Source organism: Rutidosis leptorrhynchoides, chromosome 4 (genome assembly GCF_046630445.1).
Source record: "Rutidosis leptorrhynchoides isolate AG116_Rl617_1_P2 chromosome 4, CSIRO_AGI_Rlap_v1, whole genome shotgun sequence".
Lineage (NCBI taxonomy): Eukaryota > Viridiplantae > Streptophyta > Magnoliopsida > Asterales > Asteraceae > Rutidosis > Rutidosis leptorrhynchoides.
In genome coordinates, this window is record NC_092336.1 from 411179490 (window position 1) to 411207238 (window position 27749).

Below are 27749 nucleotides of genomic sequence, written 5' to 3' on the forward strand. Positions count from 1 at the left end.
GAGACCATGAGGGTGATAAAGGAGGAGGCTGAAAAAATGATAAAAAAGTACGAGGAGCAAGTCGACAATCAAGTGATGTTGGAAAGTTTGAAGCTTCTATTCCAACCGGTGTCTTCTGACATTCCACCCGAGCAATACGAGTTGTTGATGCGAGCAAGGAGTAACATAACGAAGAAGTATGCGAGAAGGTTTACCGATGACAATTAGTGTTTAACTTTGATATAATCGTTTTTTATATTTGATGTAATAGTTTTTTAGATTCAATAAAATGTTTTTTTTTTTGTTTGACGTAAATATTTGACAAACACCGATAATAATCACAAATAATAGTCAATAATAATAATAATAATAATAATAATAATAATAATAATAATAATAATAATAAAAATAAAAATAAAAATATCATAATTTTTATATATAATACAAGTATAATAAATAATAATTAAGTTTAATATTGAAAGTGGGACCAAATTGTGGTATGTCATGGTTGTTAGCAGTTAGTGGTTGGTTAGTGATGGGAAGAAGGTGCTGATGTGGTGCTGATGTGGCAGTCAGTAATCCCATGACATAATATCATGGTTAAGAATGGTGTAAAGCGGATTCTCTTTTCTTCCAAAAAAACTCATGCACGACACACATATTCAGAAGTTAAGTCTCACCATCGATCTTTTCAAATTTCTTCTCCTTTTTAATATTCATCAGTTCAAAGTTTCCAAAAGAGATTAATAAAGAAGCCCGTGCTTATTCTTCATCTTCAACACTAATTATTTAAGTCTCACCAACCTTCTTTGAATTTAATCAGGTAATTTTTGTAATTAATTAATTTAGACTTTACAAAATATTTGTTAAAAATTAAATTGTATATATAGTAGCCTTGTAGGTGTTACTGTATCAGCCTTGTTTGTGAACTGTTAAAATTAAATTGTACAGATTAAGCACTTTTGCTAGAATTTACGACACAACTTGTAATTAGGTAAATATATTGTTGGTACTATTTGCCTTCAAGAAAATCCCTGCAGACCCAGATTACGGATGAGTTCTCTGTGGGGTGGCCTTATCAATCTTTCGGGACCAAACTGTGAAGTGGTCCATGTAGCGTGTTGTTGCTAAGCGGTAAGTTCTAGAGTGAGAAAGTACTGTGTGAGAGAAAAAGTGGGTTCTCTGTCACAAGTGACTGAATGATGTAATGTGATGACCAAAGGACCTATTTATAGGCACAGATCCTCCGTGATTTTCGAATACACGTGTCAAATGATGATTGATTGGTTTATGTGAAGTATGCGTGATCGACTTTGAGCTTGGCGTTGACGTGACATGTGTGTTGCTTACGTAATTATTTTAAGGGCTTAAGCATAGAAGCTCCCTGCAGGGCTTACACATGACATTGGACGGCCTGTTATAACCGGAGAAAGCTGAACGGATTTTTTAATAAAAGCTGTGATTACTGCCATTTTTGTGCGTTACGAGTGTTTCTTCCATATAAAAATGATGTTTTTGTAACGACCCGACCAAATCTTCATTGACGGCGCCGCTACTTAGGTCCCGTTGCGTGGTCATAGTCTCTATATGAGACGCGTTTGACCAAAATTATGTCGCATTCATTTGAAACGTGCATGACTTGCAAAGTTTAGTTCACCAAACGGATCGACAACAAGTTTAAGTTTACAAAAGTAGTAAAGTACAAATGAAATATCTTGCGACATAATTAGTTTAAAATCACAGTTGCTATAAATAGCGTAAGTATGTAAACAATATGTTTGAATCCAAAGGTGCTATCACTAGCGTATGCATGTATGTATGCTTGACTCCAAGCAAGAAATCAGAGTGTATGCATGTATGCTTGACCCCAAGCAAGTATGAATGTACGCGGAAGCATGTATCAAATAGCCATGTATGAACCTGAGAAACATATAGAAAACTGTCAACGAAAAACGTTGGTGAAATCATAGGTGTATTAGTAAATGTTATATTTTGAACCACAAGATTTAGTATTTCCATAAATTGATCATCCAAAAGTTGCATTCCAAAAGTTGGTTCGCGAGCACCCAATTATCAAGACTTAACGTTTCCTTCCATAGAACCCCATCACAATAGTGTCAGAACATACACTGTTTCCCGAAAATATATTTCATCCGTAGACGGTAGCGAACCGTCCGTAATGAGGGTTTGTCAAACCCGTATGGCCACACAATATAAGTTCTCGCTTACACCCTGCAAGTGTAACTAATGATAATCGAATTGAGGATTTTTGTTCTAACTCGCTGTGGAATGTTTGTTTTCCTTGTACTTGTGTTCAAAGTATAAAAGCAAGTAGTACAAAATGTAACAAAGTATATGTTTCTCAGCCCACAATTTAAAAGTATAAAAAGTTGTTGAAAAGGTGGGACTATGATCTCACCTCGAGTGCACGAGTATAAAAGTACTTCAACAAGTAAACGTGTGCATGAAAGTTGCTTAGCCTTGACCTAAACAAGTAAGTTATATCAATTAACCGGTTACGACACAAGGTCGGGTGAAATGTGTTCAATTAGTCCTATGGCTCGTTACGACTCGATTAAGTATAGCATGTGAATCACGTTGTCAAGTTTCATGCAAGAATCAAGTATAAAAGCATGTTAGAACGATTGTATAAAAGTTTGGTTAAGTTTGACTAAAAGTCAAACTTGGTCAAAGTCAACGAAAAAGTCAACACGTTCGGGTCGGGTCCCGAACTATTTTTCTATGCTAGTTATTCATATATAAGCATGTTAAAACAAGTTGCATGTAAATTGGAGGTCTAGAACATGTCAAACATTTTTAGTAAAAAGGTCAAGGGAAACAGAATCTGGACGCGGCTTATGTCGCGCCGCGGCCAGGCCTGTCGCGCCGCGACAATGGCCGTGGCCTGGTCCCAGGCCTGTTTCACTTGTTCAAGGCTTGGTAAAATTTCAAACAAACGCAAAACTCAAACCGTAAACAATTAGAAAGCGTATCTTATACCGTTGGAAAGCTCTTTTGACAAGGAACACAACTAAACATGTTTCATCAAACAAAAACAACATTTTCCATAACCGATTTCTCGTCAAGTGATCATTTAAAAGTCCATTTTCAAAGTTTCAAGTTCATCAATTGCATTTTAAGTTTCGGGAATCCAATTCACACATATGATATGCCGTTTCGAAGGTAATGAAGCATACATTACTACTAAACACTAACAATTAACATTCCATGGCATTTAAGCATCCAAAAGTTCATGTCAAGAACTATCAAACCCTAGTCAAACATCAAAAGAAATCATTAATCGGGTTTTTGAAGTTTTCTTAATCAACCTACACATCAAAATGTAGCTAATGATACTAGTAACACAATTAAAACATGCACTTTAACAATCTAACAACATTAACTCATCCAAAACCAAGGATTAAGCAAACCCATTTCAAAAACTCAAACTAGTTACTCCAAACCACAAATCGAGCAAACAAAACATATATTCATGTTACACACGAGCCATAGACACTAACTAACACAATTTCAAGTATATAAAACGAATTTAGAGAAATTTAGTGTTTTAGAAATGTTACCCAAAATGGATGAAATTGGTACCAAATCGAAGAGGATGATGAGAGGATCATGAATATGTAATTTGTTTTGAAGTTTGCTTCCCGATCCGAATTTAGATGATGAATTATGTTTGTGTTCTTGAGAGAAAAAAAAAGAAAGAGAGAGAGATGGAGGGATTGAATGGTGGTGATTGGGGTGGACTAGTTGACCTAGTCAACTAGTTTGCCCCGTGTCAATTTTAGTCCCTCGAGTTTAGAAGCGGGTGCGGGATTTAACCAAACGAATATTTTAAAAAACGCTCGAGTAGACGAGTGATGTTATAATTAAATAACGAGAATATTATAAACGTTAGTCAACGGAAATTGGGAATTTAAATAGCGAAAGATATTATAAAAAAAAAAGACGGTGTTAAAAATAAATTTAACGGAAAAACGCGGGATGTTACATTATCCACACCTCAAAAGAAATTTCGTCCCGAAATTTAGTTGGAAGTAGTAGTTGTTGAATCTTACTCGAGATCTTGCGTTGTAAATTCTACGAATAAGTGAAGGTACGTCCTTGAGTATTTCCACGAATTTTGACGGTCGGGATCATATGTTGTTTTAAGGTTTGGCTTCCATGATTCATGGTTTCAATCGGTCCTCCTAGGAAATGAGGTTTATCGTCGATAGTGAGTTCATCAAAGGAGATAACAAGTTCTCGTTTCGCAAAACACGTCTTTGAGTTGATACATCGAATGTAGGATAAACGGAGACTCAAAATGAGTCGGAAAATCTAAACGGCTAGCGACGGGTCCAAAACACCCCAAGAATTTAAAGGATCAAAATATCGCGGATTTAGCTTCCTACGTTTTCCCGAAACGGATTGCACCTTTCCAAGGTGCGACTCTTAACGTGACGCGGTTTCCCACGTGGAATTTGAAATGTTTACGTCTAACATCGGCGTAGCTCTTGGTGATTACGAGTCGCGTAGGGTTTTGCCTGAATATGAATAAATTTTCTCGGTTGCTCATGAATAACCTCGGCCCCGGTGAATTGATCATCGTTTACTTGGTTCGACAAAGGAGAATGACGTTTCCGGTCACATGTGGTTTCAAAAGGAGTGACGTTAAAACTCGAATGAAAATCATTGTAGTACGAGGATTCGGTTAAAGGAAAATACTTTTCTCAAGTAAATTTGAAGTTGGTAATACAATTTCGTATTATGGTTTCCAAGGTTTAAATCGCATGTTTGTTCGGTCCGTCGGGTTGTGGATGGTACGCGGTACTCATGTCTAAACGCGGTCCCGAGGCTTTTTGTAAGGTACTCCAAAATCTAGAAGTGAAACGAGGATCTCAATCCGAAACGGGGTACATTTCCCTAAGGCATAGTGAACAAGTTTGCTAGGAATTGAAAACGTTAGCTAGGACAAGTTTCTCAAGAAAATTCGCGTCGCGGAAGATTTATCGGTTTCCAAAAACGTTCGTCGGGGCAAGTTCTCCTCGGTTTCTGAAAGAAAAACGTTCGTCGGAACTATTCACCCTCGAGGTGAATACTAGTATAACGTGGAGAGTCTCTCTCCATTGGGAATTTAGAATAAGGACCTCCTGAACCGGAAGTACGAGGGTGATGCAAAAGAAGTTTCCGCCCCGATGTGAGCATAACGAGTAAGTTGTAGTTAGTCAATAAGACTGTGCGAGGACGAGCTAGTATACCCGTGTGACATACGGTTGGAATCGAATGGAATCGGCAATTCATTCGGAAGCATAAATATAATTTGACAATAATTGAAGGTGTGTCCCCGGTATGGTTGTTATAAATATTCTCGGAGTTTTCGGATGTCCAAACCAGAAAAGATGAAGTCATGTACATGGCACATGGTGGTGTTTAGGTTGATCGAGTCTAACCACCATCACGCGTCACTAGAACTTTGGTACGTCTTACCGTAATATAACCACGTTGATCGAGTGTCGTTATATTACGCTAACTCATACCTCCATTCCCACATCACTCTATAGATTCAAGTTCGTGTAATCGTGAAGTTTAAAATAAACAAAGTGTAACAACGTCTCAAACGTGACTCGTATTAAATCGAAAGAATTGGTGCAACTCTGAAGATGCGTTCCCCGAGGGAAGTGTATAGTTGATTGTTCACGTCAATGCGGTTCAAGTCAAGCGATAATGCCCTTAGGCACGAAAAGAGTAACGAATCATGATAACAAAAAGTACGCAACCGTAGTGATATTTAGCGATGACGATACTCACCTAGAGTAGTGATGGTAGTAACACCAAAAAGTAGATAGTAAGAAACACCAGTGGAAAACCGATAGTAAGTTGAAACGGTGGCAAATAACAATCCGGGAGACAGAGTTCCCGAACAAGTGTGACTAATGAAGTCGTTGTCATCCTTACGCGCATGAATCTTGAATTTACGTGTGTTACCAAAAAGTGGCGGAATACGAGTTCGTATGATGAAGGTTGGGTACCATTAAAAAGTTTGCCTAAGAATGATTCAAGTATAATGCACAAGTAGTCAAGTAAGTGCTATCTATAGCAAATGTATGTCAGAATGCAAATGTTAACTATCCGGTTGTAGTCTAGACTCACTAATGCGTCCTAACGACTCTGTTAGACACACTAATGCACATCCTAGTTCCCTACAACCAACGCTCTGATACCATCTGTAACGACCCGACCAAATCGTCATTGACGGCGCCGCTACTTAGGTCCCGTTGCGTGGTCATAGTCTCTATATGAGACGCGTTTGACCAAAATTATGTCGCATTCATTTGAAACGTGCATGACTTGCAAAGTTTAGTTCACCAAACGGATCAACAACAAGTTTAAGTTTACAAAAGTAGTAAAGTACAAATGAAATATCTTGCGACATAATTAGTTTAAAATCACAGTTGCTATAAATAGCGTAAGTATGTAAACAATATGTTTGAATCCAAAGGTGCTATCACTAGCGTATGCATGTATGTATGCTTGACTCCAAGCAAGAAATCAGAGTGTATGCATGTATGCTTGACCCCAAGCAAGTATGAATGTACGCGGAAGCATGTATCAAATAGCCATGTATGAACCTGAGAAACATATAGAAAACTGTCAACGAAAAACGTTGGTGAAATCATAGGTGTATTAGTAAATGTTATATTTTGAACCACAAGATTTAGTATTTCCATAAATTGATCATCCAAAAGTTGCATTCCAAAAGTTGGTTCGCGAGCACCCAATTATCAAGACTTAACGTTTCCTTCCATAGAACCCCATCACAATAGTGTTAGAACATACACTGTTTCCCGAAAATATATTTCATCCGTAGACGGTAGCGAACAGTCCGTAATGAGGGTTTGTCAAACCCGTATGGCCACACAATATAAGTTCTCGCTTACACCCTGCAAGTGTAACTAATGATAATCGAATTGAGGATTTTTGTTCTAACTCGCTGTGGAATGTTTGTTTTCCTTGTACTTGTGTTCAAAGTATAAAAGCAAGTAGTACAAAATGTAACAAAGTATATGTTTCTCAGCCCACAATTTAAAAGTATAAAAAGTTGTTGAAAAGGTGGGACTATGATCTCACCTCGAGTGCACGAGTATAAAAGTACTTCAACAAGTAAACGTGTGCATGAAAGTTGCTTAGCCTTGACCTAAACAAGTAAGTTATATCAATTAACCGGTTACGACACAAGGTCGGGTGAAATGTGTTCAATTAGTCCTATGGCTCGTTACGACTCGATTAAGTATAGCATGTGAATCACGTTGTCAAGTTTCATGCAAGAATCAAGTATAAAAGCATGTTAGAACGATTGTATAAAAGTTTGGTTAAGTTTGACTAAAAGTCAAACTTGGTCAAAGTGAACGAAAAAGTCAACACGTTCGGGTCGGGTCCCGAACTATTTTTCTATGCTAGTTATTCATATATAAGCATGTTAAAACAAGTTGCATGTAAATTGGAGGTCTAGAACATGTCAAACATTTTTAGTAAAAAGGTCAAGGGAAACAGAATCTGGACGCGGCTTATGTCGCGCCGCGGCCAGGCCTGTCGCGCCGCGACAATGGCCGTGGCCTGGTCCCAGGCCTGTTTCACTTGTTCAAGGCTTGGTAAAATTTCAAACAAACGCAAAACTCAAACCGTAAACAATTAGAAAGCGTATCTTATACCGTTGGAAAGCTCTTTTGACAAGGAACACAACTAAACATGTTTCATCAAACAAAAACAACATTTTCCATAACCGATTTCTCGTCAAGTGATCATTTAAAAGTCTATTTTCAAAGTTTCAAGTTCATCAATTGCATTTTAAGTTTCGGGAATCCAATTCACACATATGATATGCCGTTTCGAAGGTAATGAAGCATACATTACTACTAAACACTAACAATTAACATTCCATGGCATTTAAGCATCCAAAAGTTCATGTCAAGAACTATCAAACCCTAGTCAAACATCAAAAGAAATCATTAATCGGGTTTTTGAAGTTTTCTTAATCAACCTACACATCAAAATGTAGCTAATGATACTAGTAACACAATTAAAACATGCACTTTAACAATCTAACAACATTAACTCATCCAAAACCAAGGATTAAGCAAACCCATTTCAAAAACTCAAACTAGTTACTCCAAACCACAAATCGAGCAAACAAAACATATATTCATGTTACACACGAGCCATAGACACTAACTAACACAATTTCAAGTATATAAAACGAATTTAGAGAAATTTAGTGTTTTAGAAATGTTACCCAAAATGGATGAAATTGGTACCAAATCGAAGAGGATGATGAGAGGATCACGAATATGTAATTTGTTTTGAAGTTTGCTTCCCGATCCGAATTTAGATGATGAATTATGTTTGTGTTCTTGAGAGAGAAAAAAAGAAAGAGAGAGAGATGGAGGGATTGAATGGTGGTGATTGGGGTGGACTAGTTGACCTAGTCAACTAGTTTGCCCCGTGTCAATTTTAGTCCCTCGAGTTTAGAAGCGGGTGCGGGATTTAACCAAACGAATATTTTAAAAAACGCTCGAGTAGACGAGTGATGTTATAATTAAATAACGAGAATATTATAAACGTTAGTCAACGGAAATTGGGAATTTAAATAGCGAAAGATATTATAAAAAAAAAGACGGTGTTAAAAATAAATTTAACGGAAAAACGCGGGATGTTACAGTTTTTATGCGTGTAACTCATAGGATACACCATTAAGTCCCCCCCCCCCCCCCCCCCCCCACACACCACCACCACCACCACCACCACCACTTTAATGTCTTTATTTTTTAAAAATAAAGTCAATAAATTATAAAAAATTGAGTGTGGTTTTTCTCGGGAACATACATCTGTTGTAGCCGCCTGTTTTTCTGAAATGACAGTACCCCCAAATGACACCTTTTGATGATTTTATTATAAAAAAACCTCCAAAATTTACCTTTTTCAAAATTTGAAATTTAGTATTTTGAAAAATCTTCATATTTAATTTTGGCCATACTCGTGTTAATTACTAACCCTTTGATCCAAACAACAATTTATCTTCCCACTTTCTTATTTAATTCCTCTGAGCACAATCGTCATTTATTCCAACCCTAATAACTACAACTACCTTATTCTTCCAAAAATCCCCCTTTTTATTACTCAATCGTGGCTCCATTGAATGTTTCGAATGTATATAGCTCTGTCACATCAACTTATTTAGATAATATCAGAAAACATTTTTCTCAATTTTTTTGGGCTGACACTACTGTACCATTGCCACATGAGCGTGCTTCTCTCCTGCCATCTGGGAAAGTAGCCATTTATAGCCGAGCACTAATTTATTCAAATCTCCGCATCCCATTCACAAGCTTTTATCTAAGAGTATACGGCTTTTATGGTGTGAGTGTTGGTCAGTTTGAGCCTTAGTCAATTCGAAAAATTCTATTGTTTGAGATGTAATGCCGAGCTCGCAATTTGACACCTTCAATTCGGATTTTCTCGCATCTTGTTCATATCAATTCATATGAACATGGGTGGTTCAGTTTTGAAAAATTCTAGGGACAATTTTGCCCTGCAATGGATACTCCTAACGATTGGCAATATTATTTCTTTTATATTAACAACGAGGTAATCCCAAATACTTCAAACTGTACTTGCTATTGGCATGCTGCAACTCAACCGCCTTTCATTACTCTTCCGAGATTACTTTCGGATAAACGAAAGTTATTAAATAAATTCCATTATAAGGGATCGAATTTCAGATCGACGATATCTTGAGCACATCTTGTCTTTGCTATCTATGAATGCTGAATGGGATATATCCCGTGGTCTTCCGATCATCCTCCTAAGAAACAAAGGTATATGTAGTTGATAAAATAGTTATTTTCAGAATATGTTGTATACTTTGCTAATGCTACCTGACTTGTATGTTGTATAGAAATCAGCTCGCTCTACACCTTGTGTCATGAGAACTTTGACGACTTTCCATTTACTACTGAGATTGTTGCAAATGAGAAATTGGATGGGGAAAATACCTCTGATCATGAACCTGTAGTGGATTCTAGTTTTACCCGAGCAGGTGCTCGTAAGCATCGTGCTGCTGATAATATTTCATTTGAACGTGTTGCAGATGAATGCATGTTTTGTATTAACAAAATGCTTATTACTGGGGCTTATTGTAATCATGCTGCATTTAAATATCGTTTGTTGAATTTTTAATCTTCTTGCTTAGACTGGGAAAAATTTATGCGTAATAAATGTTATTTTGATTCAGCCATGACTTCTGAAGAAGATTCGTCTAAAAGACTTGCTCTTCCGTCCTCTAGTAAGTGAAGTAAGTTTGCAGAGTGCAACTCATCAAAAATAAATCTTCCTCACTTGGATACAGCTAGTCTGTCTTCCTTTCTTAAAGGCTCACCTAGTAGCTATGCTGAATTTATATCATAATTAGAAGCCATGGTCTCGCCCTCTCAGTCTAAGTATTTTCACAATTTATCTGAAAGTGATGCCTGTAAATCCCGTGTTTAAGGGATAATCTTTAACATTGCTTCAGAGTTTGACAGTATGAAGCGTTTAGAGTATTCTGACCAAGTTTAACGTGAAAAATCTAAGAGAATAGAGAAGGATAAGGGCAAAATTTCTCAACTAGAAGATTCTGAAAAGACTGCCCAACTTAAATTAGATGCTGGTATTGCTGCGAAACGCTCTGCAGAAACTCGTATTGCTGAGCTTGAATAAAAAGAAAAATGGTATTTGCACAGAATTGATACATTAGCAGAATCAAACAAGGTTTTAGAAAAGAAAAAAAAAACTGAATGCCAATGACAATGATACTAGACGCCTTGTGACAGGCATTCCAAACATTGTTACCAAGGTTTTTAACTCTAAAAATTTGACAAAACCATTTTCAGATTTCATCACCGTTGCGCTAGACGCTGAGCGGATAAAGTTCCTTGAAGCGTTAAAAGCAAAAGTGTCAAACTTGATCTGGATGCCGTGAATAAATTAACTATTGTAGAAAAACAAGTAGATGATTTAACATTTCCTGAGTTGAATGCTATTTATAATGATCCTCGATCCTCTGTTGATGACATTTTTTTTAAACCATAATATATGATGTTTTGCTGTAAATGGATGCTTATATTAATATTTAGTACTTGGTATATTTTTGGCAAAGCATTATATGTTTGATTTTAAAAATCAATTTAGGTGGCTAGCCCTGGTTTGTTATAACTTTACGTCATGACGGTTGTAGATACAATCTAATGCTTCGATGCTCAGCGGAGTCTACGTCATCCGCTACCGATTCAACCTTTTGTTTACGATTGGACTTCTGCCACCGCGAAATAATTTTCTCTTCAGTGGGCAGGGATGACACACAGCTTTGTGTCACCTGAATTAAAAAATCCTCGGCTTGATAAAAATATGAATATTATGCTATAAGAATAACCATTTTATTTCTTATTACTTATAGAAATTTTTACATTTTTGATTGCATCTCATATTCAAAATAGTTGATCAGGCTATTTGAATATGCAATACTACGCATAAAATTTCTTTAAATTCATTGCATTCCATGTTCTCTGCATTTATTCACCGAAAGGTACTGCAAAGGTATAGGAACCATTCATATGTGCTTTTATAATCTTCTAAGGTCCTTCTCATCGTGGTCCCAACTTTCCTTGTTTTGCTTGCCTACTTGCTTCATTATCCCTTAGAACCAGATCCCCCTCTTCAATTTGGACATGCTTTACTCTTTTATTATAATACTTTGCCATTCGTTGCTTATTATCTGCTTGACGGATTGTAGCCCTAATACGCCTTTCCTCTAACAAGTTTAAAATTACTCGCAAAATGGATGAGTTACTTTCAAAATCAAATTCTAAAACTCTGTGTGTAGGTACACGAATTTTTGCTAGTATTACTGCTTTAGTGTATACTAGGTTGAACGGTATTCCACGCATGCTCTGTTTTGGCGTTGTGCGGTGAGCCCACAAAACATATGGCACTTCATCAACCCATCTTGTTTGACTTAAACCAAGTCTAGCCTTTATGCCGACTACAATTTCTTTATTTGTTACTTCAACTTGGCCATTTGCCTGTGGATGAGCAACAGAAGTAAATGTTTGTGTAATTCTTAGCTATTCACACCAGCTTTTAAATGTATTCTCATCAAATTGCTTTCCATCATTACTTACAATCTCATTCGGTAAACCATACCTACACACGATATCATTCCAAATAAATTTATTCATATTCACCCCCGTTATGGCGTTAACTCTTTCACCTCTACCCATTTGGTGAAAGAATCAATTGCAACCATCAAAAATCGTGCATTTCCCACACTTCGTGGGAATCGCCCCACAGTATCAATGGCCCATTTACAAAACGGCCACGTAGAGGAAACTGAAATTAGATCATACTTTGGTAAATGTTGAACTGTTCCGTGTCTTTAACACGCATCACATGTTTTGATTATCTCTGCCGTGTCCCTGCAAATTGTTTGCTAGTAGTATCCTTGTCTCATAATTCGTGCCACGACAGTCCTGTAACTAGAATGTTGTGCACATAATCCTTCATGCATTTAATTTACTACATTCATTGCTTTTTGTGGCCCTAAGCACCTCACATTTGGGCCATTAAATGACTTCCTGTAAAGTACTCCATTCTCCAGAACGTACAACAGAGCATTTACCTTTATCCGTCTTGCTTTGGTGGCATCCGCTGGCAGCGTTCCATCTTGCAAATACTTAAAATACGAGGTCATCCAACAGGGTCTTTCTTCTTCTATTGTTGCAACCAAGAGTTTTTCATCTATCGATTTTTTACTTTAAGACTTCCACCAAAACATTCTAATACAAATGATTAAATGTTAACGTTGCTAATTTGCTCAACACATCTGCTTTCTTGTTTTCGTTTCATCATATTTTCACAACCTCCAAACTTTCAAAATTCCTTGAAATTTTTTCAACCAATTGTAGATATCTTTTTATGGAACTACCCTTTACCTCAAATGCACCATTTACATGTTGTGCTAAAATCTGTGAATCAACATAAGCATGTAAATGTTTTATCCCCATCTATGTTGCTATGCGCAAGTGGGAAATTAAAGCTTCATAATTTGCTTCATTGTTGGACGCATAAAAACAAAATTTGAGTGCATATCTATGTTCTTCTCTGTCTAGATTGGTAAGAACTAATCCGTCTCCCACTCCTTCTTCACTTGATGCATCATGAGTGTGTAGCTCCCATAATTGAGCATCTCGTTTAGGCTTTTTGAATCGCTCAATCCTTTCAGTTGTTTCTAAGATAAAATCTGCCAAAATTTGTCATTTTATTGCATTTCTTGGGGAAAAATTAATCTTAAAATTGTCCTGATGACTCTGGATGTTTCAAAATTCTCCCAATTCCACTGCCCACTTTGCTAATCGTCCTGATGACTCTGGATGTTTCAAAATTTGCTTAATTGGTTGATCTGTTAGAATTAAAATTGGATACCCTTGAAAATATCTCCTCAATCGCCTAGCAGTGTGTACTAGAGCATACACTAACTTTTCAATTGATGGATAATTCACTTCACTTTGCTGCAACATTTAACTAACAAAATATATATGCATTTGAGTACCGCTCCGTTCTGCTATTAAAACATAACTTATCGCTTTTGTTGACACTGCCATATAAAGTACTAATGTTTATCCTGCAATTGGTGCAATCAAAGTTGGCAACTCTTTTAAGAGCTTCTTAATTTCTTGAAAAGCTTCTTCGGCCTCCGCTGTCCACACGAAATCTTTTTATTCAGAAATTTTTTTAATTCTTTCATAAATGGTAATGACCTTTCTGTTGTTTTTGATAAAAATCTAGTCATTGCTACAAGCCTTCCATTTAAACTTTGCACTTCCTTTTTTGTTTTTGGTAAAGTCATTTCTTCAATTGTTTGAATCTTTTTAGGATTCGCTTTCATTCCTCTTTCTGTGACTACATGACCCAAAAACTTTCCTTCCTCAACAACAAAAGTACAATTTTTTTAAAGATTTAACTTCATACTGATTTTTCGTAATGAACCAAAAGTTTCAAGGATGTCTCTAATCATTTGCTCTTCCATTTTACTTTTGATCACTATGTCATCTACATAAGCTTTTACATTTCTGCCAATTTGTTCTCTAAATGCCATGTCAAAAACACGTTGATAGAACAAGCAAAGCTAAGTGTGTGGTATTTGATATCGGCCAGAAAGTCACGTTTTTACCCCAATATTGGACCCTAAAACCCATAAAGTTCCAAACTTTATCGCAAAAATAATCGCTTTGTCAGTTGATTTTGTAGATTGAATTATTACAAAGGCTATGCAAAAAGAATCAAGTAAAATGGAGCTAAAATGAAGAATCTAGAGCGAAAACGGTGAAAGACAAGAAATCAAGTTACGATCCAGAGAATTTCAACTGACCAGGCAAGCAATGGGCCTTCCAAATGGCCTACCAAACGGCTTTCCTGGCTCACAAACGGCCTGCCACACGCCCTCAGCAAACGGCCTCAGCAAACGGCCTGGTCTGGCAAACGGCACTTGCAAACGACTTGCAAAACGGCTTGCCAGCCGTTTGCAGGCAAAAATCAAAGTCTATTTAAATGGCTCTTTCCATCCGTTTCAACACACACTTAATTTACAATTCATTTTAAATTTTTAAGTTTTAGTTAGTTTTTAGCAGTAGCTAGCTTAGCTTTTATTTTTCGGAGGATATCCCGGCGAGTCCCTGCGATCTCGGACAGATTTTTTCAGCCTTTTCAAGTTTTTATCCGAAATGCTTGTCTTTTGTATTAAACATGTATTCTTACCTTTTATGTTTAATAATGAGTTCCGATATTACCATGATAGCTTAATTAATCTGTATATTGCCATGATAGAAGTTTGGGTTGGTGTAATTATGTTAAATTAGTACGGTTATTGCTATTATGCTGAACTTGTGAGTCTGATAGATTTGTATGCTAGCATCTTAAGAATTGATCAACCTAGGTTGTGATCAGGGCTTGTCCACCTATATGAACTTAGTTACTTCATAGGATTAAGACCCCTAGTTATACTATATCTGAAGATTCTATAAACTCGGTATGGCCGGAGTTCCCGAGAGGCATCTAATGCGCTTTTAGGACACGGAACTTAGGAATTGAGACATGAATGACCTAGTATGCCTATTGACTGTTCCAAAGAGACCTCTTAGGAGCTGCTAAGATCTAGCTAGTTCCCTGACTGTATGACCCAAACCTATTGCATGTTCTTGCCCTAGGATTAAGTCATATTAACTGTTTAGGTATCTGTTATGTTTCTATCTGCTTTACTTTCAGTATATCAACCTTAATGCTGTAGAATGTTTGATTTGGTTTGATTTCATTAGTATAATGAAATGGTTGTTAGTTTTCATTTAAGGTTTTGTCAAATTAACCCGACGGACTCCTTCCGTTTGTGATCAGTGTTCAATCAACACGGCACGTTGTTATTCAGTTAACCAAACTGATAACGAAGGTTAGGATTAGTACTCAACTCACTAATAAACCTAGTGCTTTACTAAGGATAACCTCCGAGGTATAGTTACATTTCAATTATACAACCACGTGACATACTTTTCACTACTCAACGAGAACTCTGAGAATCTAGAGGTAAGTAGGTCTGTGTAATTGGCTCATCTAACCAGATCTACACCATTTCAATTATAAGCTTTAATATCAACATAATTACCTTTTCCTAGCTCAAACTAATATCTTGGTCAACATTTCCCTGATCTGCATACTCAGGACATCCTCCCACTTTATTTACTTTTCCGCAATTAGGACTTTTAGCTTAAAACAACTACTATCCAGGTAATTTAAATAAAAGACAATTATCCACTTGATCTTCAATTCGTTAAACCATTCCAAAACACGACCCTAGGTTAACTTACACCTTCTACATTAGAAGATTAAAAGAAAATTTAGTCCCCGCACAATATAAATTAAATGAAACCCCAGTGTGCTACCTTGTTCCACCGAGCCTGACGTCCTGCGACCTAACAACACCGCATGAATAAAATCATCCGTTTCAACCGTCCATTGTAGTCATATCAAGCACTTATAAGGAAATTCAGACAAAGATTCTACCTTCCAATCAATATCTGGTAAAGGATAGTTATATTTCAGACAAGATTTATTTATATCTGTAAAATCAACACACATCCTCCAAGTGTTGTCCGGTTTTCCACTTGTGCATCATATTGACTTCAATAGGAGCTATCTTCTTGTTATTGTGTTTCTCGCTCTTCTTGGTTGAGTGGTCTTTATAACGGATGGCGCCATATGTTAGTACTATTTTTCAGCTAGCGGCTAATATGTACCAGTACAATACTAGAATTGCTCTACGTGGTGAGGTGTGTTGCTGATTGATGTTTTTCCTAGGGAAAATCCCTGCAGACCCGGATCACGGACAAGTTCACCGTGGGGTGGCCTTATCAATCTTCTGGGACTAAACTGTGAAGTGGTCTGTGTAGCGTGTCGTTGCTAAGTGGTGAGTTCTAGAGTGAGTAAGTACTGTGTGAGAGAGAAAGTTGGTTCTCTGCCACAAGTAACTGAATGATGTTATGTGTGACAACCCGAAAATTTCCGACCAAATTTTATCTTCATATTATTCCGACACGATAAGTAAATTTTGTTAAGTTAAATCTCAAGAATGTTAAACTGTATTCAGACATTCATTTTAACCTCGACCAAATTCCGACGATTCACTAACCATTAAATGGATATGATTGTATATATATGTGTATATATATATTATAACTTGAAAACGTAAACAAAATATTAGATATAATACTTTACATGAACGTATATACGACAAAATTGGAAGATAATATCAAATCATTGATTTATCAATTACATTGTGATATTATTACGAGTCTCTGTTGAGAGGTCCACTTTGATTTAGGAATCCTTTCTTTTTAACGGTATTCGAAATAAATGGTAAAGTGATCTTCGAGTAAGGACAAAGTGTCAAGTAGCGAGAGCTAGACAGATTGGTGGAAAAATCCCGTTGAATTCCAATACATGCCTTACAATAATTGCCTCTTGACTTTTGATAAGATAGACTATTTAACCTTCATATTATTTAATGTAAAATAAAATTGGGGAATACAGATAACTTAGAAAATGAATATCGATAAGTTAAGTAAACGATTGTAACACTTGTTTATTGATTCGATTGATTTATAGATATGTTAATTAGAACATTTGAGAAGTTAAATTAAACGTTGGCGCATAATTGAATCATATCAAATTATGTACTAGAGCGTAAAACGTAAGGTGATATAATAATATCTAATATTTAAACGATTGAAATATAATTAGTTTTTGAAAAACTAAATATTATATTAGTAAGTAACTATTTCTAAAATATATAAGTTTATATTTTTAAATAATAATATCATTATTTTACAAAGTGATAAAATATAATATTAACTTATTCGTAAAACGTTTTAGATTTAAAATAGTATTATTATAATATATATTGGTAAATAACGAGACGTCGATTTATAGAAGCAAATGATCAAACCACTCAAATGAATAAATTATACTTTGAGTAGGATAATTTTTCATTGATTTAAGTCTTGTTATTGATAAAGGTACATTACACGAAACGTAAAGTACCAGTTTTCTAAGCGTACGAAAATGCGTTCGAAAAATCGAAATCGGTACGTAAGTCGAGCGTCAACGTACAATTCATCGGTGTAAAAATTACAAATCAACTATGCACGAGAATATAATATAACATTTAATTAATTCTAAAGATTAAATATATTATATATTAAATAATAAATATAAATATTCACATTACACAAATAAGTGTCGGCAAGGAATATGAGCTGTATTACAAGGCCATGTGATCGCATGGCCACACATGCTAATTTCCATGCGATCTCATGGGGGGTTAGGTGGTGATTACATCCTTTAAATATCGATCGAATTCAGTTCATTTTGCACACACATACATCTATATACTCCATAAAATTTATTATTATTATTATTATTATTATTATTATTAAATATTATTATTATTATTAATCCTAATATTATTATTATTCGTATTAGCATTATTATTATTAGTATTATACATAAAATACTACGACGAGGTCATGAGCGAGTTATTTCAAACTGGTTTTTTCGAGCGGGATAGAGCTAAGGAAATTATGGGTTATAGCTATGGATGTTATGGGTATGGATCGGGGGTATGATTGTGAGGTCAATCTAGTATTTATCATCTCCATTGCGTCTACGTACTTTCCTGCAATATTGAATCACAATATTGATACGTGAGCACTCATAACTTAACTTTTATATATTATTAGTGTATCCCTGACTAGTGCTCGAGTATATAGGATTATGTATGCTTGTACGTTTGATATTGTCGTTAGATAGGTTATGTTGAATCCTGAATTAGATACATATACTACTGAGATAAGGTATATGATATGCATGTCGTTGGAAAGCTAGCGAAAAATTAAGAACTTTCCATTTAGAACTCGTGTGATTTCGATGAACGGATTAAAAGATATAGTCAATTGAATTATTATTAATTTTAGTATATTTTATTGTTAAAATGATTATTATTACTATCATCGTTATTATCGTCGTTATAATTATTATCTAATAATTATTATTATTATTATCAGTATCATTATCGTTATAAGTATTATTATTAAAAATTATCATTTTTATTAGTATTACTACCGTTATTATCATTAAGATTATTATTAACATTATCATTACTATTATTACTATTATCATTATTATTATTATTATTATTATCATCATTAAAATAGTTATTAGTATTATCATAAATATTATTATAATATTTATTAATATTAGTATTATCTAATTATTATGACCACTAATATTATCATTATTATGAATGCGATATAAAAGAGGACTAAAAGCTATTAATCAAATCGATTAGGAAGACATTGACTTAAATAAAAATATCGTTTTCATTATTTTTATCATTATTTTTATTATTAAAAGTATTATTAATATTAAAACTATCATTTTACTAAAATTATCATTTTTAATAGAAATATCATTGTTATTATAAGATATCCTTATTATTATAATTTTAGTATTATTATTAATAATCATTTTGAATAGAATTATTTTCTTTATAAAATATTATTATTATTATTACTGTTAATATTAAAAATATCGTTATTATTATCATGAATAGAATTATCATTTATCATAATTAATATCATCATTAGTAAATATAAATATTGTTATTATTATTAGTAGGATACCAATAATTATTATTATTATAATACAACTTTTACCTATTATTATCAATATTATTTATTCAAATAAATATGGGATACAAAGATATTTTTACCACGCGTAATATAATTACATTAATAATACCTATCACTATAGTTTTACGATATTAATTGAACTTCATAAATTTTATTACTTAAGATATATAAAAATATATTTTTATCATATATAAACTTTAATATAAATTTTTTATTAATAAATGACTTTTATTATTTACTTTAATCTGATAAATATATTTAAAATGACTATATTTAGGTTATATAATAAACAAGTATAGATTTTGGAAATCATTTTGAGTCAAGTTGACTTTTGTTGACTTTGGCATGATAATCTCGAGCATTAGGATTGTGATACACTACGACTTGACCTAAATTGCTAGACAAGATATTGACCAACATATAAATATATATACTTAATATAGGTTCGTGAATCCGAGGCCAACCTTGCACTTGTCCAGTGCCGTGATATGCATTATTGCTACGAAATACAGTTTTGTGAGTTTCATTACTCCCTTTTTAAATGCTTTTGAAATATATATTTTTGGGACTGAGAATACATGCGCTACTTTTATAAATGTTTGACGGAATAGACACAAGTACTTAAAAACATTCTACGAAATGAGTTACGAGTACACCGGATATCACCCCTTCTGGTCTGGTAATCTAAGAATTAGGGAACTGGCCCCTAATTGACGCGAATCCTAAAGATAAATCTATGGGCATTAACAAGCCCAGTCAGAGAATTTGAACTGCTTTAGTACTTCGATTTTGGTATACAACCGCCAGCTTTAAAAGATATGATCTGTTTGTGAGGTGTACACAACCATCATATTTAAAAGAGTGGCATGTTTGTATGCTTTTTGCATGACCGTGTGGAATGCCGGTATGCGGGGGATATTCTAGATGCATTTTGTTAAGGTCGATTACCAAGTGTTTATACTTCGTATGAATGACTTTTATCTCTATGCCGTGCGAAATGCCTGATACGAGATGATGTTTATGAAAAATAGAAATTAAAATCTTGTGGTCTATTAAAAATATGGAATTGATGGATTATGATAAACAAATGAACTCACCAACCTTTTGGTTGACACTTTTAAGCATGTTTATTCTCAGGTATTAAAGAAATCTTCCGCTGTGCATTAGCTCATTATAAAGATATTACTTGGAGTCATTCATGACATATTTCAAAAGACGTTGCATTCAAGTCGTTGAGTTCAATAAAGATCATTATTAAGTAAATGACAGATTAAGTCATCTATAGTTTGAGTATATTATGAAATGGGATGCATACCTATCAACTTTCGATGTAATGAAAAGTTGTCTTTTAAAAACGAATGCAATGTTTGTAAAATATATCATATAGAGGTCAAATACCTCGCGATGTAATCATATGTTATTGTATTCATCCTTATGGATTAGAACGGGTCATCTCATTATGTGATGACCCGAGGAACTATTTATAGGCACAGATCCTCCGAGCTTTTCGGATACACGTGTCAAATGATGTTTGATTGGTTTATGTGAAGTATGTCTGACTAATTATGAGATTGGCGCTAACGTGGCATGTGTGTTGCTCACATGCTTATTTTAAGGGCTTAAGCACAGAAGCTGCCTGCATGGCTTACGCATGACGTTGGGCAGCATGTTATGACCGGAGAACGCTGAACTAATTATTTAATAAAAGTTGTGGTTACTTTTGTTTTTGTGTGTTTCGAGTGTTTCTTCCGTATAAAAATGATGTTTTTATGCGTGTAACCCATATGATACACCATTATATATCAAAACAACTACTTAGTGGTAGCACTAAATGTTAATGTAACCATACAAACTTACACTGTCTTACGTGAGAAAAAAATGTGAAAGGTATTATGCTTCTCAATCAATTGCAAGAGTAGGATTAGTATTTGGTCAAGTAAAAAAATATTAAACAGAAGACTTATATGTTTCTATTTTAGTGTTATTAACTAATAAGATTCTTTTGTTGATTGATAGATATGCAGAACTTTCTTAAAAGAAAAGCATCATTTTTCGACGCCTATTGATGATGTTGAAATGGATAATCTTCCTTGGAATCCGTTTGATAAACCAAGAATTTTGTAATATAATCCGAATCAAAGAGATGATATAAGAAGACAATATTTGATTAGAGGACCTTCTCAACCACGTGGTCATGAATTTTCCAAATAAACGGTAGATGTTTTGTCTAAACTTGGTTCGATAAATCTAGCAATTGGATAGAGTATAGTGTTAAGGCGGATAGAGCATTTTGCATGTGTTTCTATTTATTTAGAGAGAAAATTGGGCAACAAGGAGGTAATGAGGCATTTGTGACAGAAGGATTTAATAGTTGAAATAAGAGCAATAGACTTAAAGATCATGTCGATCTTGTTAATAGCTTTCATAATAGAGCATTACAAAAGTGTGAGGTATTAATGAGACCAATGCAATCTATTTTCACTGCCTTACATAAACAATATGAAATGATGAATGCAGATAATCGAATTCGATGGAGTGGTACTGTTTTTGCTTGTAGGTATTGTTTATAATATGCTTTACCATTTTTTGGTTATGATGGAACAGAAGCGTCTCTAAACAAAGGAAATTTCTTGTAATTAATAAACTTGATCTTAAGTCGAGATAAGGAACTCCATAAACTATCGAAAGCTCCGGCGAATAATAAATTGGTGTCTCCTTGAATTCAAAAGGATGTTGTTAAGTGTTTTAAACAAGAAGTACTTGACTCCATTTTTAAGGAAATCGGTGATGATTTATTTGCATTGCTAGTTGATGAATCTAGTGATGTATCCAAAAAGGACAAAATGGCTACTGTGTTATGATATGTTGATAAACATGGACTTGTTAAAGGAAGATTTGTGGGTCTTGTTCATGTAAAAGAGACATCTTCTTTGTCTCTTAAATCTTCCATTGATTTTTTTTTTTTTTTGCTAAACACAAAGTGAGTTTGAAACAATTAAGAGATCAATGTTACGATGGATCAAGCAACATGCGAGGTGAGTTCAATGGATTAAAAGCAAAAATCTTGGAGGAAAATAACTTGGCACATTATGTACATTGTTTTGCTCATCAACATCAATTAGTGGTTTTAGCAGTCGTAAGAAAACATTTGGCTATAGTAAACTTCTTTGATAAGTTAGCCATTTTAATAAATGTTGTGCGTGCTTCTTGTAAACGGAAAGATATGTTGTTAGATACGGAGAAAGAAAGGGTATAAAAAGAAATTGGTAGTGGTATATTAAAAACCGGGAGTGGATTATATCCAGAGCTTTCTCTTATATGAACCGGAGACACACGATGTAATTCTCATTATAAAACACTTTTGCAGTTGGTTGATATGTTTCCATCGATTATCAAGGTCCTCGAATAAGTTAAGAAGGAAGGGACAACGGTTCTACACATAACCAAGCACATGGTCTTTTGAAGTATTTGAAATCATTTAATTTTGTGTTTTATTTGCATCTAATATTGCGCATTTTAGGATTGGCGAATATATTGTCGAAACGTATTCAAAGAAAAGATCAAGATATCTTAGAAACGATTTTATTGCTCGAGTCCACCAAAGAAATATTAAGAGATTTAAGATCAATGGGGTTTGAATAACTCTTGGAGAAAATATCTTCTTTTTGTGAGAAACATAATATCCCAATGTTGATAATGAATGAAGATTATGTTAATTCAAGAAGATAAAAGGAGAAGTTCACTAATCAACATTATTATGAAGTTGAGTGTTTTAACACTATTGTGGATATGCAAATTCAAGAATTTGGTGATTGCTTTTGTGAAGCTAGTACCGAGCTACTTAGTTGTATGTTGGTGTTAAACCCACATGATTCATTTTCAATGTTTAATGCTTCGAAGTTATTAAGGTTAAGTCACTTATATCCAAAAGATATTAATAATGTGGAGATTATGGAGCTTGAAGAACAACTTGACATATACCATCACAATGTCCGAATAGATGAAAAATTTGCTAACTTGATTAGTATTGGTGACATTGCTAGAGTGATGGTAGAGACAAGGAAACATCTATATTTTCCTTTGGTGTATCGATTATTAAACTTTCATTGGTTTTGCCTGTTGCAACCGCAACGGTTGAGAGGTGTTTTTCGGCGATGAATAATGTAAATTCGAATTTATCCAATCGTATTGGGAAAGAGTTCTTGAATGCTTGTATAATTTGTGAGTTTGAAAGAGAAACACTTGCTAATGTAAACAATGAAGATGCATGTAATTCAACGTGTAACAGACTGAAACCCGGGCTAGTTGTAAGTTGCATATTTTGCCCTTAGGGTTTGTGCTTAGTTTTAAGTGCTTTTATATTAATTATTTTATTAGTATTTTTATTAGTATTTTGTTATAATTGTATTGAAACCAGTTTGTGACAAGGGTCCCAGAACAGGTTTGTTTATTTTAATTGGACCTCGTTTGGGTTACCTAATCTTGTGCGGAAGATATCAGATAACTGGTAAATACCCGTGTGTGATGGGGTATTGTGTTTTAACACAAATAAGAGCTAGTGACCAGCTCTTTTCTTGAGGTTTCCTGAACTTTTCTCTCACTCACACATTCACCTAACCTAAACTTCACCATCTTCATCTCAACCCTAAATCATTTGATCTCGAATTGAAGCTTGATTTTGGTGTCAAAAAGTTCCTTGTGTCATTGTGATTCTAACAAGGTTATAAGGACAAGAAAGAAGCTCAGAAATAATAACTGAGCAGTTGCTGGTAATTGGTGAGTGGGTCTATCTCCTTATAGAGTTTAAGTAGCATATCATGCTACTGTGGTTGACTTTTTTTACCATGCATAGTGTAGAAATTACCATGTTAGAATAATATAGTATGCCGATGTTGTATGTGAATTATGTGTACACTGTGTGAATGGCACCAGTCGAGCCTAGGGAGACTGGGGACTCGAGACCGTACTTAGGTGAGGTTAGAGTCCGTATGAGGTCAACCGTGCCTAGGGGAGGTTGGGTCCATAGGCTACTGATTGTAAAGTATAGTGTAAACGATGCATCCCCTGCATCTGGATAATTATACTGTGAATTGAGTAGCAGGGACTATCGGTAGACTCAGGCCCGATCAGCTGGGAGTCGTGTGCTCGTACAAGTTGCCGATCCTCGTATTGTCTTATTGTATGCTAGTTGGTAGTTAGCATGTGTTGTTGTTAGTATATAGCTTGTGTGTGACTTAAGCTATATCTGTTAGATAGATTCCATTCACTTAGAGGTGCGCTAAGCCCCCACATATTCTCCCCTTGCAGGTTTAGGTACTGCTAGTCGGGATGGGTGCTGATGCAGAAGACATGTTTGACAACCCTACTCTGATGTGGACTTTTGTTTAAATCATGTTTTGTAATAACGTAACAACATTGTGTAAACTTAAACTTAATTACTCAGATTAATGTAATGACGCGACTTATAGTGTGTTTGTTAATAAAGTCTTCTGCTGTGTTTAAAAAAAAAAAATTGCCGGTGTTACAAGTTGGTATCAGAGCATGGTTTGGCAGCAAATACGTGCGCGTATTTTGTTCCCAAACCCTGAGGCAAGTCAAACATGTCTGTGGGAGTGGGGGCTAAGTGAAAATAGGATATACGTGTGTTAGTTGTGATTGAACTAACTGTTATCTACTAAGCTTTTGTGTGAGCTGTTTTGTAGCACAGGTATGGCTGATAGAAAAGCAACTGGCCCATCCAACCCTGGAACATTCAGAGCACCAGAAGAGGGTGTTGAGTCGGATGATGATCAGAATAGTTACATCCTTCAGTTAGAAAGCAAGCTAAAAGAGGCCGAGGACAAAATTAACGAGCTTGAATTGGCGAGGCATTCTGAAAATGATGATACACCATCTGGATTCCCAACCGCGCAATCCCAAATGATACCTAATGTGCCCCAGAACCAGTTTCAGAATCAAATACCTAACCAATATTATATGCTACCACAAAACACCTTTACTTACCAAAATCCCATGATGATGAATCCATACCAAATGCAAATGTTCCATCAACCTTACATGCAACCACCCAAAAGATGTACTTATAAGAACTTCCCTGATTGCAAACCCTCCGAGTTCTCTGGAAGTACTGATTCGACTGTAACTCTCAATTGGTTGCGAGAAGTTGAAAGGGTATTTGAAGCGTGTCAGTGTGAACCCGAGCTGAAGGTAACATATGCTAGTAGACTGTTGAAAGGTAGGGCTATGATTTGGTGAGATTCTTTGATTTCCAGTATACCGAAAGAGCAAGTGAGTATGATCATATGGGAGCAGTTTTATGGGAAGGTGTGTGAACAGTATTGTAATCTGATTGATATGAACCGAATCAAGACTGAGTTTCTTGAAATGAAGATGACACCTCAAATGACAATCAATGAGGTAGTAGAGAAGTTTATGAATAAACTGAGGTTTGTACAACAATGGGTGCCAGACGAAGCATCTCGCATTCAGCATTTTGTTAATATTATTCTGCCAGAGTATCGAACTTTTGTTAGAACAGCTACATCGTTATCTCAAGCTGTTGTGATGGCTAAGATGGTAGAAAGTGATGTTCAGGCCGCCAGAAACAGAATGTTTGGTAATGTGCTACAACAAGGTGGGCAAGTATCTGGTCAATCAGGATTTAAATCCAAGAAGTCTAGTGGGTTTAAATCGTAGGGTAAAGGATTTGAGTAGTACTGGATCTGGATCAGGTAAAGGGAATTGGTGTCACACGTGTCGATCTTCTCACAGTGGTCAGTGTTCTGAGGCTACAAGAAGATGCTTAAAGTGTGGTGTTGTTGGGCATGAGTCTTCAGCATGTCCGTATCCGAATAGTGTGTGTTGGACTTGTCACAAACCAGGGCATCGTGCAGTTAGTTGTCCGTCGAAGAGTGGTAGTTCCGGGGCAGGGTCAGGGGCGCGTTCGGCATCAGCTGTATGGTCAACTGCCTCAAGTGGGCAGAAGAGGAAGAACCCTCCAACAGCAGAGGCTAGAGCTTTTCTGATGTCGGTTGAGAATGTTGTGGCAGCCGACGAAGTGATAACCGGTATGTTTCTAATCAACTCAATACCTGCTCGCGTATTGTTTGATTGTGGTGCCAATAGGTGTTTTATGTCCCTAGATTTCTGTGCTAAGTTAAAATTATCAGTTACTGTGTTACCGAAGCCGGTTAGTGTAGAAGTAGCCGATGGTAAGATCACACCCGTCACAACATATGTGTCTGGGGTTTGTATAGAAATCGAAGGGAAGTTTTTCCCGGTGACTTGTTTAGTGTTACCTATTCCTAGCTTTGATGTAGTACTAGGAATGGATTGGTTGAGCTCGCTTAGGGCTATTATTAAGTGTGATAGGAAAATGATTACCTTTCGTTCGACAGATGGAACCCGTGTTATGGCCCGAGGGGAGCGGGGAGGGTATAATTTTTCGTTGATAACCATGATGAAAGCGAAAAAGTCGATGGCAAAGGGTTGTGAATCATTTCTTGCATATGTGATTGATGCGAAGAAAGAAAAGAAAACAGTGGCCGATATTCCGATAGTATCAGAATTTCCCGAAGTGTTCCCAGATGAGTTACTAGGTCTGCCGCCGGTAAGGGAAGTCGAATATAAGATTGAGTTGGTTCCTGGAACAACTCCAGTTGCAAAAGCTCCATACCGATTAGCGCCGTCTGAAATCCGTGAAATGATGTCACAGATTCAAGAGCTATTAGATCGTGGGTTTATCCGACCGAGTTCTTCACCGTGGGGTGCTCCGGTATTGTTTGTTAAAAAGAAAGATGGGTCAATGCGTATGTGTATTGATTATCGTGAATTGAACAAAAGAACAGTGAAGAATAAGTATCCGTTACCTCGAATAGACGATTTGTTCGATCAGTTACAGGGTGCTTCATTCTTTTCTAAGATAGACTTACGATCCGGATATCATCAGGTTCGTGTTGCTGAATCAGATATACCGAAAACAGCGTTCAGAACAAGGTATGGTCATTATGAATTTCTTGTCATGCCGTTTGGGTTGACGAATGCGCCAGCAATCTTCATGGATCTAATGAATAGAGTGTGTCGTCCGTTCTTAGATAAGTTTGTGAATGTGTTTATAGATGATATACTAGTGTATTCAAAGACCGAAAGTGAACATGCTGAACATCTGAGACAGGTTTTGAACTTGTTGAAACGTGAACAACTATTTGCAAAATTTTCAAAGTGTGAATTTTGGTTACGTGAAGTGCAGTTTTTGGGTCATGTGATTTGTGCCGAGGGTATAAAAGTTGATCCGACAAAGATAGAAGCGGTAATGAATTGGAATTCTCCGAAGACTCCGATTGAGATTAAGAGTTTTCTAGGATTATCCGGTTATTATCGTAGATTTATCAAGGATTTCTCGAAAATAGCGGGTCCGTTGACTAAGTTGACTCGTAAAGATGTAGCCTT

At 35.6% G+C, this 27749-nt stretch overlaps 2 protein-coding genes across 2 annotated transcripts in view; one reads left to right on the forward strand and one right to left on the reverse strand.

The window, feature by feature from the left end:
* Positions 1–11651: 11651 nt before the first annotated feature.
* LOC139842008 (uncharacterized) lies at positions 11652–12757 on the reverse strand. The gene is made up of 3 exons (XM_071832189.1): positions 12615–12757; positions 12189–12210; positions 11652–12089 (listed from the first exon to the last, which is right to left on the reverse strand). Exons 1-3 carry the CDS (start codon positions 12755–12757, stop codon positions 11652–11654), a joined length of 603 nt encoding a protein of 200 aa, XP_071688290.1.
* A 1687-nt stretch (positions 12758–14444) lies between these two features.
* Positions 14445–27749, forward strand: part of LOC139842009 (uncharacterized) — a 61874-nt gene continuing 48569 nt past the window's right edge. The window contains exon 1 of the mRNA XM_071832190.1: positions 14445–14591. Within this exon, the coding sequence (XP_071688291.1) occupies positions 14445–14591 (147 nt within the window). The remainder of the gene's footprint in view (positions 14592–27749) is intronic.

Excerpts from the sequence above, each read along its gene's own strand:
- LOC139842008 (XM_071832189.1), bottom strand. The coding sequence starts at position 12,757 with ATGACCTCGTATTTTAAGTATTTGCAAGATGGAACGCTGCCAGCGGAT. Across the intron at positions 12,211-12,614 it reads TTTAATGGCCCAAATGTGAG|GTATGGTTTACCGAATGAGA; the intron begins GTGCTTAGGGCC and ends TATCGTGTGTAG. Across the intron at positions 12,090-12,188 it reads ATGGTTTACCGAATGAGATT|GCAAATGGCCAAGTTGAAGT; the intron begins GTAAGTAATGAT and ends GCTCATCCACAG.